General features: G+C 49.9%; 1 protein-coding gene across 2 annotated transcripts in view; it reads left to right on the forward strand.

Moving 5' to 3' along the window:
- The window catches only part of FBLN7 (fibulin 7), a 31,253-nt gene extending 20,983 nt beyond the window's left edge, over window positions 1-10,270 (forward strand). For both annotated transcript variants that reach the window (XM_054575528.1, XM_054575529.1), the window contains 5 exons: window positions 3,759-3,884; window positions 5,842-5,979; window positions 6,908-7,045; window positions 8,470-8,608; window positions 9,898-10,270. In XM_054575528.1, coding sequence (XP_054431503.1) covers window positions 3,759-3,884; window positions 5,842-5,979; window positions 6,908-7,045; window positions 8,470-8,608; window positions 9,898-10,270 — 914 coding nt within the window. The remainder of the gene's footprint in view (window positions 1-3,758; window positions 3,885-5,841; window positions 5,980-6,907; window positions 7,046-8,469; window positions 8,609-9,897) is intronic.
- Window positions 10,271-12,769: the final 2,499 nt, after the last annotated feature.

Genomic DNA, 12,769 nt, shown 5'->3' on the forward strand with positions numbered 1-12,769 from the left:
AAATTCCTCAGGTGTCCCTTGTGTCTGTTTTGGGACTTGGTGTCGACTGGCTCCAGGGAAGACCACTGGGTGAGAGGGAGGCATGAAAGGCTTCTCTTCTCTTTGTTGGGCTTGAAAACAGTACTTCCTTGATGTCAAGGAAAATTAGACTTGGCATGCATTACATTTTGGCTTTTCAAAAATTTATGGTCAAAACTTCATGCATACCAGTCATTCTCAGGGTGGGCTTCATAGGACATCTGCTAGGTCAGAATGTCTATGATTTTAGCCCAAGAATTGAAAGGGAAGTGCTAATATTACATAAACAAGTAGGTTTTGAAGAGCATTTGAACGCATAAGTAACTTGCGAGTATACAGGAGTGTCAGAAAGCACGCCGTTGCTCCAGAGGAGTGCGGGCTGACAGGGGAAGCACAGGTCAAGCAACAGCACATTCTTGGGTCTAGACTTTGTTTCCCATCTCCTGGGGAGAGCGAAGTTTGAAGGGTGGTTACAGGTACCAGCTCGCAGACCAGCCGGGAACTGCTGGGAAATACAAGCTGTGCGACATGCAGACACGCCAGGGGATGTGCCAGTATCCGGATTTCCCCTTGACCCTGAAAGATTTCCATCACCTCATACAGATACAAAGAAAATTAAAAAAGGTTTTTTCCTTCTGATGAGAGCTCTTAGGAGTTACTCTCTTAACCGCTTTCCTATATATCCCACAGCCTTGTTAACTGCAGTCCTCCCTCGTACTTGCTTATAACTGGAAGTTTATACCTTTGTCTCTGTATTCCTTATAATCCGGCAGCGAACTCCAGAGGCTTGACCAGACTCAGGTGAGAGTTTTGTTTTGTTTGGGTGAGACAGCACTATAGACTTCTTACTAGGGAGTCCCCACGGTCGTCCTCTCTCTCCCTGTGATGCTGCATCTTGGTGACATCCACCGTCCTCACGCAGACATCCCTTCAGTCAGCTGCTCAAGAGGAACCTAGGGGCAGTCCTCCAATTTTCAAAAAAGGTGTAGCTTTACCATTGGGTGTCATTTTGATTGGGTATAAAATACCTGTTTCACATTTCTTTCCTTGAGTATCTTCAATACATTCCTCCATGTCTTCTGTTTTAATTGATACTGTTGTTGCCATTATGACTAAGAAGTCTTTTTGCCTGGATGACCAAAAGATATTTTCTTTTTTATTTATTGATTTGAGAGAAAGAGAGAGAGAGAGATAGGCACAGAGAGAGAGAGAGAGAGAAACATCCATTCGATTCATTGTTCCACTTATTTATGCACTCATTGGTTGATTCTCGTACGTACCCTGGCTGGGGATCGAACCTACAACTGATGTTTCAGGACAATGCTCCAAACCAACTGAGCTACCAGACTAAAGCCTATATTTTCTTTTTCTTTTTTTCTTAAGAAAACAAATCCCACAGTTATATTGGGCTCCCTCTCAGTCCTGGTCTTCCTGGGCCAGTTTCCCCAGGTGTGGGCTCATCTTTTCAACATGAAGTTTCTGTTTCTCAAGCAGCCTGGCCCCTAGGAACTCTCAGGGCATTCTAGGACAAGCCCTAATATTGTGGAGGCTGTATAAAAGGAGAATCCAAATTGAGCCCAACAAGGAAAATTGGTGCAAATGAAAGGTGGTCCAGAGAAGAGTGGGGGAGAATTGAAAAGGGCAGAGCAGATCAAGTGTGACCCACACTGAAAACAACCTAACTCTGACATCAGGAGTTAGGGAGTTAGAAAATCTCCACAGGGAAACCTATTTCTCCTAAATATGAGTAATAGGAAAGGACATGTCAAATCCTGTACAAACTGTAATAAGAAAACAGAGAATAAAGTGTACAGACGATGAAGAAATGCCAGGAAGCTGTAACTAATATTTCCAAACAAGCAGGAAGAAAATTTAAAAAGATAAAACACTATTGAAGTCTTTATGGCATAAATAAAAATTAGAAACCTCAGAAGTGAGGTGATGGAGAACTGGAAAGTTTGAAACTAGATGACAGAAACATAGGAAAGAATTAGAAATAAAGGGACAAGAAATCAGATCATGCATGCAAACCACTGAGCTCGGTTCCGGGGAAATATTAAGTGCTAAGTGAACAGGAAGTAGGTCAACAGAGTCGTCACCTGGCTTTTGCCTTCCAGCCTCTCCACTACTGCTCCGGTGCCCCTTCATAGCTCTGAAGTCGCCAGGCACTTAACAAAGTGCCTCTGCCTGAGACAGACTCAATGTGATGATAAATGCCCTTCAGTCAGAACACAGATGGGCGCCAGGACTGGGCATCGGGCCATGGCATGCCTCCAAGTGTGGATCAAGATAAGAAAGAGTCTGTGTGGGTCCTATCTAGAAATTGAACCCCTGGGCCCAAGATCCAGAGGAGGAGAGAGTGCATGGGGGCCTGGGACACCTGGGCACAACCCCCACCCCACCTGCACCCCATTGTCCAGGTGCGATCAGGCTCCGTGCCTTCTGCTGGAGGCCGGGCCAGAGAAAGACGATGGCGCTGGCCCTGCTGGGGCCAGACTGAAAGATACTAGTGTTCAAACCCTGGCTCTGTGCCCACAACTTCATGGCCTTGTGGTCTGCTGCTTGCAGCTTTTGCTGGTGAGAAACGATGGGCTGGACAACAGGGTAGAAACAGAACTCCAAGCCTTGTGGCTTTGTGTGCAGTGTGGTTCCAGTCACATTCCTGGAAACGGGACGGAACATAGCTTGTGGGGGCAGCACAGCCAGGTTGAGGTTACTGAGAAATTAAAATGGCTCCTCCCAGGACAAGCAGGATCTGGATGGTCTGGGTCCTTCTATGATGGGTACAAACCGTGGGCTAGTGTACGTGACACCCCAGTCATGAAGAGGCCAACCTGTCCACACGAGGCTGCTGTTCTCATCAGGAGCAAACACGTTTTCTTCTCTTGATGGACACGGCAGGAAAGAATGCTCTGGTGCCACTCGGGACAAGTTTCTGGTCCGTCCCCAGGGTGCGGTGGTCAGCTCAGTGAACTCACAGACCTGCCCTCTGGAGCCTGAATGCTGCCACTGAAACTGGACTTGTGGAATTCATTACATGCCAGTGGGGCCCGAGGGTTTCAAAAGATCATTTTTTTTTTCTTAATTAGAAAATTTATAGATGTTCATTGTGGAAAAATGCAAGAGGACAAAAAAGCATTAATAAGAAAAACTATCACACAGAGAAAAACCTATTTAACTTTTAAATATGTATCTCTATATAGCTTTTCCACAGGACTGTTGTGTACGTGAGCAAGGAATAGTTTCCTTTTCCAACATTAAGGAGAGGTCAAGGGTCAGGAGAATTCTCTGGTCACGCAGGAGGAAATGGGAGCACAGGAGGGCTTCTCAAAGGGACTGGGAGCGCATTTCCCCATCTCTGTACATTCAAGGGGCCATCCCTACCCCTGCTCTTACCCTCTTATAACTCCTGAACTGAGTTCCTGTCTAAAAGGTGTTCTATCTGGATGCTGGCTGATAGGGGCAGAGTTGGGGGGCAGTTCTATCCGGGCGCTGGCTGACAGGGGCAGGTGACGGGCCACTCCCGGCGGCGGACCTTCAGACTGGCCAGGGTACATGGCTTGCTGGGTGGATGGTGGGCTGCATCTCAGCGTCTGCACTGGGGGCAGTGCTAAGGACAGAGGGGCCGGGGAGTGCTGGAAACACACTGCGATGTAAAGAGAGCTTACCCATGTTAACATTCTGTTTTCTAAGGTCACACAGAACTCACGCACTTTTGTTTGAAAATTATTTGTCTTTAGATATCAGCGAATGTTCCAGCCAGCCTTGTCAAAATGGCGGGACGTGTTTAGAAGGAGTCAACCAGTACACGTGCCTTTGTCCTCCGGGAAGGACTGGGAGCCGCTGTCAGCACCCGGCCCAGACTGGTGCGTAGCGATATGGGGCTGGGCGAGGAAGCCCACTGCGTGGGGCCGTGGCCAGGGGTCACCAGGTGCAGGCAGGTCAGCGAGCGGACTCTTCCTCTCTGTGTCACATCCACTGATCTCTCTGGTTCCCTAAGGCGGTTATTGGGGATGGAGTTTAGCTCTTTTGTGTAACCCAGAATTTTAATTCTTTTTATGGAAGAAAATTCAAGTGGAAGGACTGGCTCACAACCTGAAAACTGCCCAGACTGGGGTTGGGCCGAAGATGTTTCCTTGCTGCCACCTTCACTGGTCAGTTTTTCCTCTGTGGAACAGCAGAGCGGCTTTTCCTTTCCAACGCCCCCATCACATTCGCAAAGCCCGTAGTTACTGTTAGAGGCCAAGTGTCTTTAGAGCTGGGTGACTATTCATCTGACAGATGGTGAGGTTGTCCACACGGAGTCCCAACATACCTCCAGCCAGAAGGTCTGGAAGATATACAGTGGCTGTTGTGCAGAGAGCAAGAAAATCCAATACAGAATCTACAGGGGTAGATGGGTGCTCCCACACCGTGGTGCAACTAATATGTCTTGTATAAAAAGATCAGCTCCTAAAGAAGTCCCAGTCCCTTGCCCAACAATCCTGGCATGTCCTCTGCGATCTGTGGCACCTCGGTGTGGGAAGGAGGAACAGGTGCTTACAGTAGTGTCTGGAGAGTAGGAGCTTTGTCAATACTTGATGCCCTTGCACTGGACCCAGCCTAAGATCACCTTTAAGAGTCGCCCCTAGCGATTTGCTGCTTTATGTGTCTTGATTCTGTTTAGCCTGCTGGGAGTTTTCTCAGGATGAGGCTGCCCTCCTGGGAGTCCAGAGGCCCCCCCAGCTCTTCTGTCTGGCGGGGGGCGGGGGGCGCTGCTCTCTGTGTAAATGGAGGTGGGAGGCAGGCCCTTACTGAGAGCCCCACTGCCTGTACAACTTACAGGCAGGACAGAAAGAGAAATGGGCCCCCTTTCAACCCGAATGAGCTGGTCTGGACACTGACGGACCTTTAGGCCATTGTTCTTCTGGTTCAGGGGCATTTGATATATGAAGCATCTCTTGACACAGGGCTCCTCACCAGGAAGGGAAGGAGGGAGTGATAGATGCACCGATGCCAACTCCTGTCCTCACACAATCCACGGACCGCCCAACAGACGCCAGGGTGTTTGCTCACCTGTGTCTTTCTAGCTTCTTGGGGGAAGCCTGTCTTCCAGTGCTTTATCTTCAATCCATTCACCTTTTTTCCTATTCTGGTAAAATATAAAAAAACATAAAATTGACCATTTTAGCCATTTTAGGTGTATGGTTCAGTGGCATTAAGTACATTTGCATTGTTGCTCAACCATCATCTGGAGAACTTTTGTCACATTGCAAAACTGAAACTCTTGCCCCTCTCCTCCTCCCCTCATAACGCTTCTACTTCTGTCTTTGAATCTGACTCCTCTAAGGACCATTTGAGTGGAATCCCACAGCGCATGTCTTCCTGTGTACCTCCTTACTTTTACCCCATTCCTCTACAATCTCCCCTAACTGTGTGAGATCTCAAAATCCTTTAAAAACTCCCAAAAATCCTTTAAAAACTCCCTAAAACTTTTTTTCCTGGTTAGAAAATTGATTTCTGTTCTTGGTTAAAAAACAAACAATAAGCTTAGACACTTTAGAAAAGTAAAAAGAATACAACACAGAAGAACCTTCAAAAGTGTTTTGAACTGCAGTGATGGCTGTTAGCATTGGGTGTGTGTTAAGCTTTTCCGAACAAAGACTCCGGTTTCACCGCCCTGTGGCCCTCGAGCAGCGCCCTGTGGCCCTCGGAGCAGCGTGTGCTCCTGGGTGGGCCGGTCCTTTAGAGGAAGCTCCGAGGGGCTGCCTGTCTGGCTCCCCAGCCGTTCTCCAGGTCCGGCTGGTAAGGAGGTGTTGGCCCTGATGCGATTTCTCCCCGCAGCCGCCCCCGAGCGCCTGGCAGCCGACCCTGCCTTCAGCCGCGCGCCCCGCTGCGCGCAGGTGGAGAGGACCAGGCACTGCAGCTGCGAAGCCGGTTTTCAGCTGAGCCGCGCAGCGGGCGGTGACAGCGTCTGCCAGGGTAGGTAGGCAGGCCGAAGGGGAGGGGACACGGAGCGGGGGCACAGAGGGGTTTCCACCTGCCAGGGGCGGGCTCAAGGGAGAGTCACCAGAGGGAAGGGGCTCCCACCACCACCCTCCCACCTATGGACGCACTCCACCCTCACCCAGGGCACGAAGGAGAAGCGTGGTCTCAGAGAGCTTGCCCACTGTGGTTTTAGGTCATTGCTCATCTAGTGGCTGCTAAGACCGTCACTAAGACGGAGCTAACACCTAGATATTGTGGGAGAAGGGGAGTCATGAGAAAGTAGCCAGAGAGTCCCAGGCTCTCCCCCTGTCAGAACCTGGCTGGGCCTCCATCCAAGCCCTGCACACTAGTCTGAGAAAGCCCTGAGCCCCTTGTCCCTGCATCCTGGCTGGAGTCAGCAGGGCTGGGGGCTGCCCTGGTAGACATGCTGGGCTGGGCAGGTGCTTGGGGCTCATCCCTGCCCGCTCCGCGCTTAACTTTACTGACAGAGCTACTTCTAGTAACCATCCTGATCACCAAAGCTGCTTCTGAAAACAACTCAAGCCAGCGGTCCAGACCTGACTGAGACTTGGTCAGTTGATGCCAATGGCCTCATTTTACAGCAGCACAAACAAGACCCTCTTGCTCCATTCCCAAAGATGGGGCCATGAACCAGGCTGGTAGTTTGGGGCAGCAGCGGTGGGCTCTCTGAGCTGCCTGGGGGTGCCTGCTAGGCCAGCCCTTGTGGGGTCTCCCTGTCATCTTTAGTCTTAGACAGAGGAGCCTTGGAAGCAGCCTGGTCAGCTCCCTCACTCCTCCCTTATGCCTTCTGGGCCCTTGGCTCAAGGGAATGGGAATGTGCCTGCCCCTCTTTCCATGCTCTGCTGGAAAAAAGGGCTCACTGCATGGCTCCTGGAGTCATACCAGGCACTTCTGTCCCTAGATGTGAATGAGTGTGAGCTCTACGGGCAGGAGGGGCGCCCCCGGCTCTGCATGCACGCCTGCGTGAACACACCCGGCTCCTACCGCTGTGCCTGCCCCAGCGGGTACCGGACCCTGCCTGACAGGAAGAGCTGTGAGGGTGAGTGACCTGCACCAGGGGCAGGTGCTGCAGGGCCAAAGAAGGCTCTCTGCACCTGGTCACTTGCTGCTCCTGTGGCCTGCCAGGACTTCACAATGGGGATGCAGTGGGTGTTAACAAGAGTCAAAGTCTTAGATATATTCAACCTTTTAAAAACCACTGACAAAAAGACCTCTCAAATCAGGCTACATTGTCATTGGCATAAATAGGAGAGCAAGTTACTTAACCATTCTGGCAAATAGTCTCTTTCGACCTTATGTGAGTAACTGTATTCAAAGTCGGGTCATGGGTTCCCACTCAGCAATGCCTTTAGTCAGGGTTGGACCCAAAGGAAGAGTATCCAGCTGGTCCCTGTGTCCTTCAATTTGGAGGAGACATGAGATTCCTGGTGTAATGCGTCTTCTCCACAGCCCGTGCAGGCCTGCATCCATGTCCTAGTGTGATCACCCCAAATCTCAGCCCCGGAACCCCAATGCTATAGCAGGCCTCTGGGTTTCAGAAAACTGAGTCTGCTAACCCAGGACTGCCTCACATTAGGGGAAGGACAGACCCATGTCCCCGATCTGTCACCCATGGAGACAGGCACAGAAGAGAGCTTTACTGGTCCTAGACAATGGCTTTGAGCTGCTGGAGAAGGAGGAGGAGAGAGGTCAGAGGGCTCCTCCACAGGCTGTGGGAATGGGAGGAGGTGGCTCCCTAGTGACATCCTATTGAGGCTCCCCTGCAGGACTCAGAGGAATGGGTAACTTGGGATTGGAGTAGGAGAAGGTACCTAGATAGCCATTATCCATCCATACACCCATTATTCTATCTTTCTCATTCATTTGTTCATCCATCCATACATCTACCCACCCATCTTTCCCATTCATCCATCCACCCATCCATCATCCATCCATCCATCCATCCACCAATTCACCCGTCATCATCCGTCATCATCCATCTCTCTCATCCATCCATCCATTTTTATCATCCACCTCTTTCATCCATCTAACCATTCATCTCTCATTTGTCTGTTCATCCATCCATCCATCCATCCATCTCTTATTCATCTGTCCACACAGCAGCAGGGGAGCTCACCTGCGAAGGGAGGAGAGCGCTTGTACAAGAGAGTGACATCATCTGCATTGGGCATGGGGTGAGGTTGAGTAGGAGGCTTTCAATAATTTGATCATTAAGGGTGTGATAACAGCCATGGAAGGGAGACCCCTTGGCTGAAAAGGAGGCAGGTCTGGTGGGAACACTTCTTTGTGCTGCCCAGCCCCGCTGTAAGCTCTCATACCCAGCAGGGAGGGGAGGATCCCGGGGAGGGGAGTTCTTCACTCTAAGAAATAGCATGAATGTTTGGAAAGCTCACCACATGTGGGACTGCCAGTGACGCAGGGGACATCAGGGCTCTCCACCCTCACTGGGTGCCCATATTTCAGATGTTGATGAGTGTGTGAGCCCACAGCACCTGTGTCCCCGGGGAACGATGTGCATCAACACTGGCGGAGGCTTCCAGTGTGTCAGTCCCGAGTGCCCTGAGAGCAGCGGCAATGTGAGCTACGTGAAGACATCTCCCTTGTGAGTATCCCAGGGTTTCTGGGCTGCGTTTTCCAAAGGTTCTTGGGAGAAGGTGCATTTACATCTGAGGAAAGATGAAAGGCAAGGAGCTGGGAGTCTGGGTTCTCTGAGCTCTTATTTCCTTTTAGTGGTTACATTACCTGCATTGCTCCTTTGCGCAATCCAAACCCAGTTTGTTCTGACAGGAGTAACTTCCCAGCACTGCCTGCTGACATGGGGAATGTTGGCATTTCGCCACCCAATGCAGCACTTCAGGGAGCAAGGCCTCTGGGTGATGTGGCCAGGAGGCAGGTGTACATCACACTGAGCTGGGGGAGGACCGCCTTCTCACATTCGCAGAGCACACCATGCACACTTTGCTAACATTCTATCACCCGGCTTTTCCACTGGTGCTAGAACGTTTGGCTTCTAGGGACCTTAGGCACTTAATAGAGCTCTTCCTTTTCAAAAGATAGGAGACAGGCCTTTAAGGGAGAAAAACTACAACTATGACAAAGTACACGCAGTTTCTTCTGAAAAAGATCACAAGAGCTCTAGCATTGTCTTTAGATTGAATTGGCTTTTCAAGCTTAGACACTTGAATTTCAGGGGGAGAACAGAGCAGAGTAGAAGGAGTGAGAAAGGCAGTGCCCTGAGAGCGGCGACCATTAGTGGGAGTGAAGACCTCAGGAGCCACTCAGTGAAGGAACAGAGGAGCCTACATGTCATTGCCTTGAGGACATCCTCGATTAACAGCCAAATGTGATATTCAGCCTGCATTAACTACCCAGGACATGACTCACTAAATTAGCTTACGTGCATCAATGTTTATGTGGGAAATATCAGAAGCCCTTCCTCGTGTCCCTGACTCCTAATGGTTAAGGCAGACAGGGGAGTTGAGCACCCGTGGAGCACCACATTCCGGGATGTTGCCTGCTGGAGGCCTCGGTGTGTGCAGAGGGGTGCCTGGTTGAATACCGGTGTTGTCATTGTTATTTAATCTTCCCTGGCTTTATTCTTCTGTAAAAGCTATAGTAATAGCATACATGCACATTCACACACATACATGCACACACACACAGGAACATGCAAATACATACACATGTGAGTTAGGGGAATGCCTCTTCCTTGGCCACCTTGACACCAGCCTCACTCACTTGCCTGTAGCTGAGGGCACCTGTGGGGACCAGTGGCTGGGAAAGGTCACTCCGGTGGCCTTCTCAAGAGGGCAGGCACAGACAAGTCAGGTCAGGGTAGCCCCTGTCTGTCTCCCCAAGGCTGACTGCTTATATCTTGCCTCCCTGATCCAGTCAGTGTGAGCGAAACCCCTGCCCCATGGACAGCAGACCCTGCCGCCACCTGCCCAAGACCATCTCCTTCCACTACCTGTCTCTGCCCTCCAACCTGACAACGCCCATCACACTCTTCCGCATGGCCATGGCCTCAGTGCCCGGCCGACCTGGACCCAACAGCCTTCGATTCGGCATCGTGGGTGGGAACAGCCGCGGCCATTTTGTGATGCAGCGTGCAGATCGCCAGACAGGGGAGCTGATCCTCGTCCAGACCCTGGAGGGACCTCAGACACTGGAGGTGGACGTTGACATGTCAGAATACCTGGACCGCTCCTTCCAGGCCAACCACGTGTCCAAAGTCACCATCTTTGTGTCCCCATATGACTTCTAAGGGTGCAAGAGTACAGAGTGTGGAGATCTGGGGTCATGTCTCTTCTCCAAAGGCTCAGCTGTGGGCATGGACTGTGAGACACCTCCCTCCCTGCCCAGCTGCTCCCCTGCTCACTCACCCAGGTGTCTAGGGTAGCGCTGCACTCTGGCCCACAGAGTCGCACAGACAGGCAGCCACAAAAACCAAACTGCTGCCATCACTTTTGTTCTCTGCTTTAAAGTTGTTTCCTTCAATTATGTGCTAATTTTTTGAAATCTCTTCTCCAGGGGAATGGGCAGCTTTGGAAAATGTTGTGTGAATGCCGCTGTGAGTCTGAACTAGCTGGACAGGGAAAGCTTATGGTGTGTCTGAGGTGCTTGTCAGTCCGGTATTATTACAGTCATGCCAAGGGGCAAACTGTGCCCTGTGTGCATGGCACAGGGGTGGGTCTTGGCCACCACCCAGTATTCTGCTATTGTCTGTGTACCTTCTGTGACACCTCTGCCAGCCAGAGAGGGATGCAGGGTCTGGCACTCCCACACAGATTCTTCTAGACCAAGACACCAATATTAAAGAATAGATTCTGCCTGACTTAATTCCTTTTTAAGAAATCGTATCTCAGAACATAACCTGGTATTCTAGTTGAATTAATAAAGCTTATTGCTTCTCCCTGCCCACCTGGCCTGTCCCTGAACATGAGCTGGGCCCGTTCCATGTGGGAGGGGGTGCCTAGTTCTCTTCCTGTCTAGGCTGCACCCACTAAGATAAATGACTAAGAAACAGCACAGAGGTGAACATGGGATTGCTCCCCCAGTGGAAATCTGGCCTGACCAGATAGGAGATTGATAAGGCATCACCTGGCCGTGGGGCATTTAAGAAGATACTTGAAATGCCTTAGATGCCGGGCCCTCTACTTCTGATTGGAGAGCCAGGGGGAGATGCCCTCCAGGCACTACCTAGGGCGGTTGTGGGGCAGGGTGGGGTGGGTGGGACACACCATTCAGGTTAAAACTTAAAAGTTGGCTGAGGTGTGAGGAAGTTTCAGTATCCAAATACATGTTAATCTAGGTGGGATTTCATTTCTGATGTGTTTTTAAAACTCTTTGTATTTGCCTTGGTATGAGATATAGCCAGAGGACGTGTGTTGCCACGTTAGTGGTCAAGCCCCATCAGAATATTTCTGGGACACTATCCTTGTCTTATTTTGTCAGATGAAGAGTGAGATGCAATCAAAAGGTGTCTTTGATGTTTTTCTCCTTCTCCCATGGGTTTAGTTGCCATTTCTCCAACAGAACCAGGACCTGCAAATCTGCTTTTCCAGGTTGTTATAAGACTATTAAAACTGCCTAAACACAGCCTTGTGTTTCCAAATGGTGCCGTGATGGATCAAGAAGCGTCACCCAGTCCCCTATGCAGAACACCAGGTAGGAGAGTCCAAGGGCCTGGCCAGATTCTGGAAAGGGAGATGTCATAGTGATGTGCTCTTTCTCCTTGCTGGGGGCCGGGGTGGCTCCCGGACACAAGTCTCTCCCCTCCCAGGTGAGGCATGAAGAGGCTCTCCAGAATGGGCGTCACACCTACACTAGTGTGTGATGACTTGGATGCCCCACAGGCCAAGCCTAAACCAGTGGTTTGCGCCACCGAGATCTGTCATCGCAGTACCACGTAGAATGCGGGCTGCCTGGCCCCGCCTGTGGATCATGCTTGGGCCTTCTCCTTAGGTAATACTTTATGTTCTCTCTTCTCTCTTATCTAATTTCCCTGTGGAAAATAACTCTCCTTTGTCCTTTTAAAGCTCCAATCTGTGCCAGGTCAGAGCATCTAACAGTTACAGGTATTAATTTGTACCCATGTCCAGGAGACATAGTTTCATGATATTCGGCCGCGAGGTTTAAAACTTTTTATCATGCACAGTTGCAAACACATACAAAAGTAGAGACACTAGTGTTAACGAGCTCATGTTCGAATCATTAGCCTCAGTGATTAACACACAGCCAGTCTTGTTCAATCTCTGTTCTCAACCCATCCATGACAATTTTGAAGCAGATCCTGGACAGCAATCATATCATCTTGTCTGTACATATTTTAGCTTGTTTCTCTAAACCACAACTACTTTTGAAAAGCACAACCTCAATACCAATCATACCTAAAAAATTAGCAATACTTTAATACCTCCAAATATTTCTGAGTGGCCCATGATTTTCTGTCTGTTTGTTTGAATTGGGTCCATAGTTTGTAATTTGTTGATATGCCTCTTAAGTCTCCTGTAATCTTTACAGTGGTTCTCACATCTCAGTCTATGTTTGGAGAACCTGGAGGCTTGTTAGAAGACAGAGTACTGGGTCATTTGTCCTGTAGAATTTCCCACAGTCTGGGTTTTCCCGAGTGCATCTCTGTTCATCTTTTGACATGTTCCTCCATCCTCTCTGTTTCTCATATATCGATATTTGTATCAAGACATTTAATCAGAGGTCAGTGAGGTTTGGTTTTGCAAGACTACGTTCTTGGTGGTAATAGGTA

The sequence above is a fragment of the Pteronotus mesoamericanus genome, unplaced genomic scaffold (assembly GCF_021234165.1).
Source record: "Pteronotus mesoamericanus isolate MK-2021 breed Mesoamerican mustached bat unplaced genomic scaffold, CSHL_Meso_final contig_311, whole genome shotgun sequence".
NCBI lineage: Eukaryota > Metazoa > Chordata > Mammalia > Chiroptera > Mormoopidae > Pteronotus > Pteronotus mesoamericanus.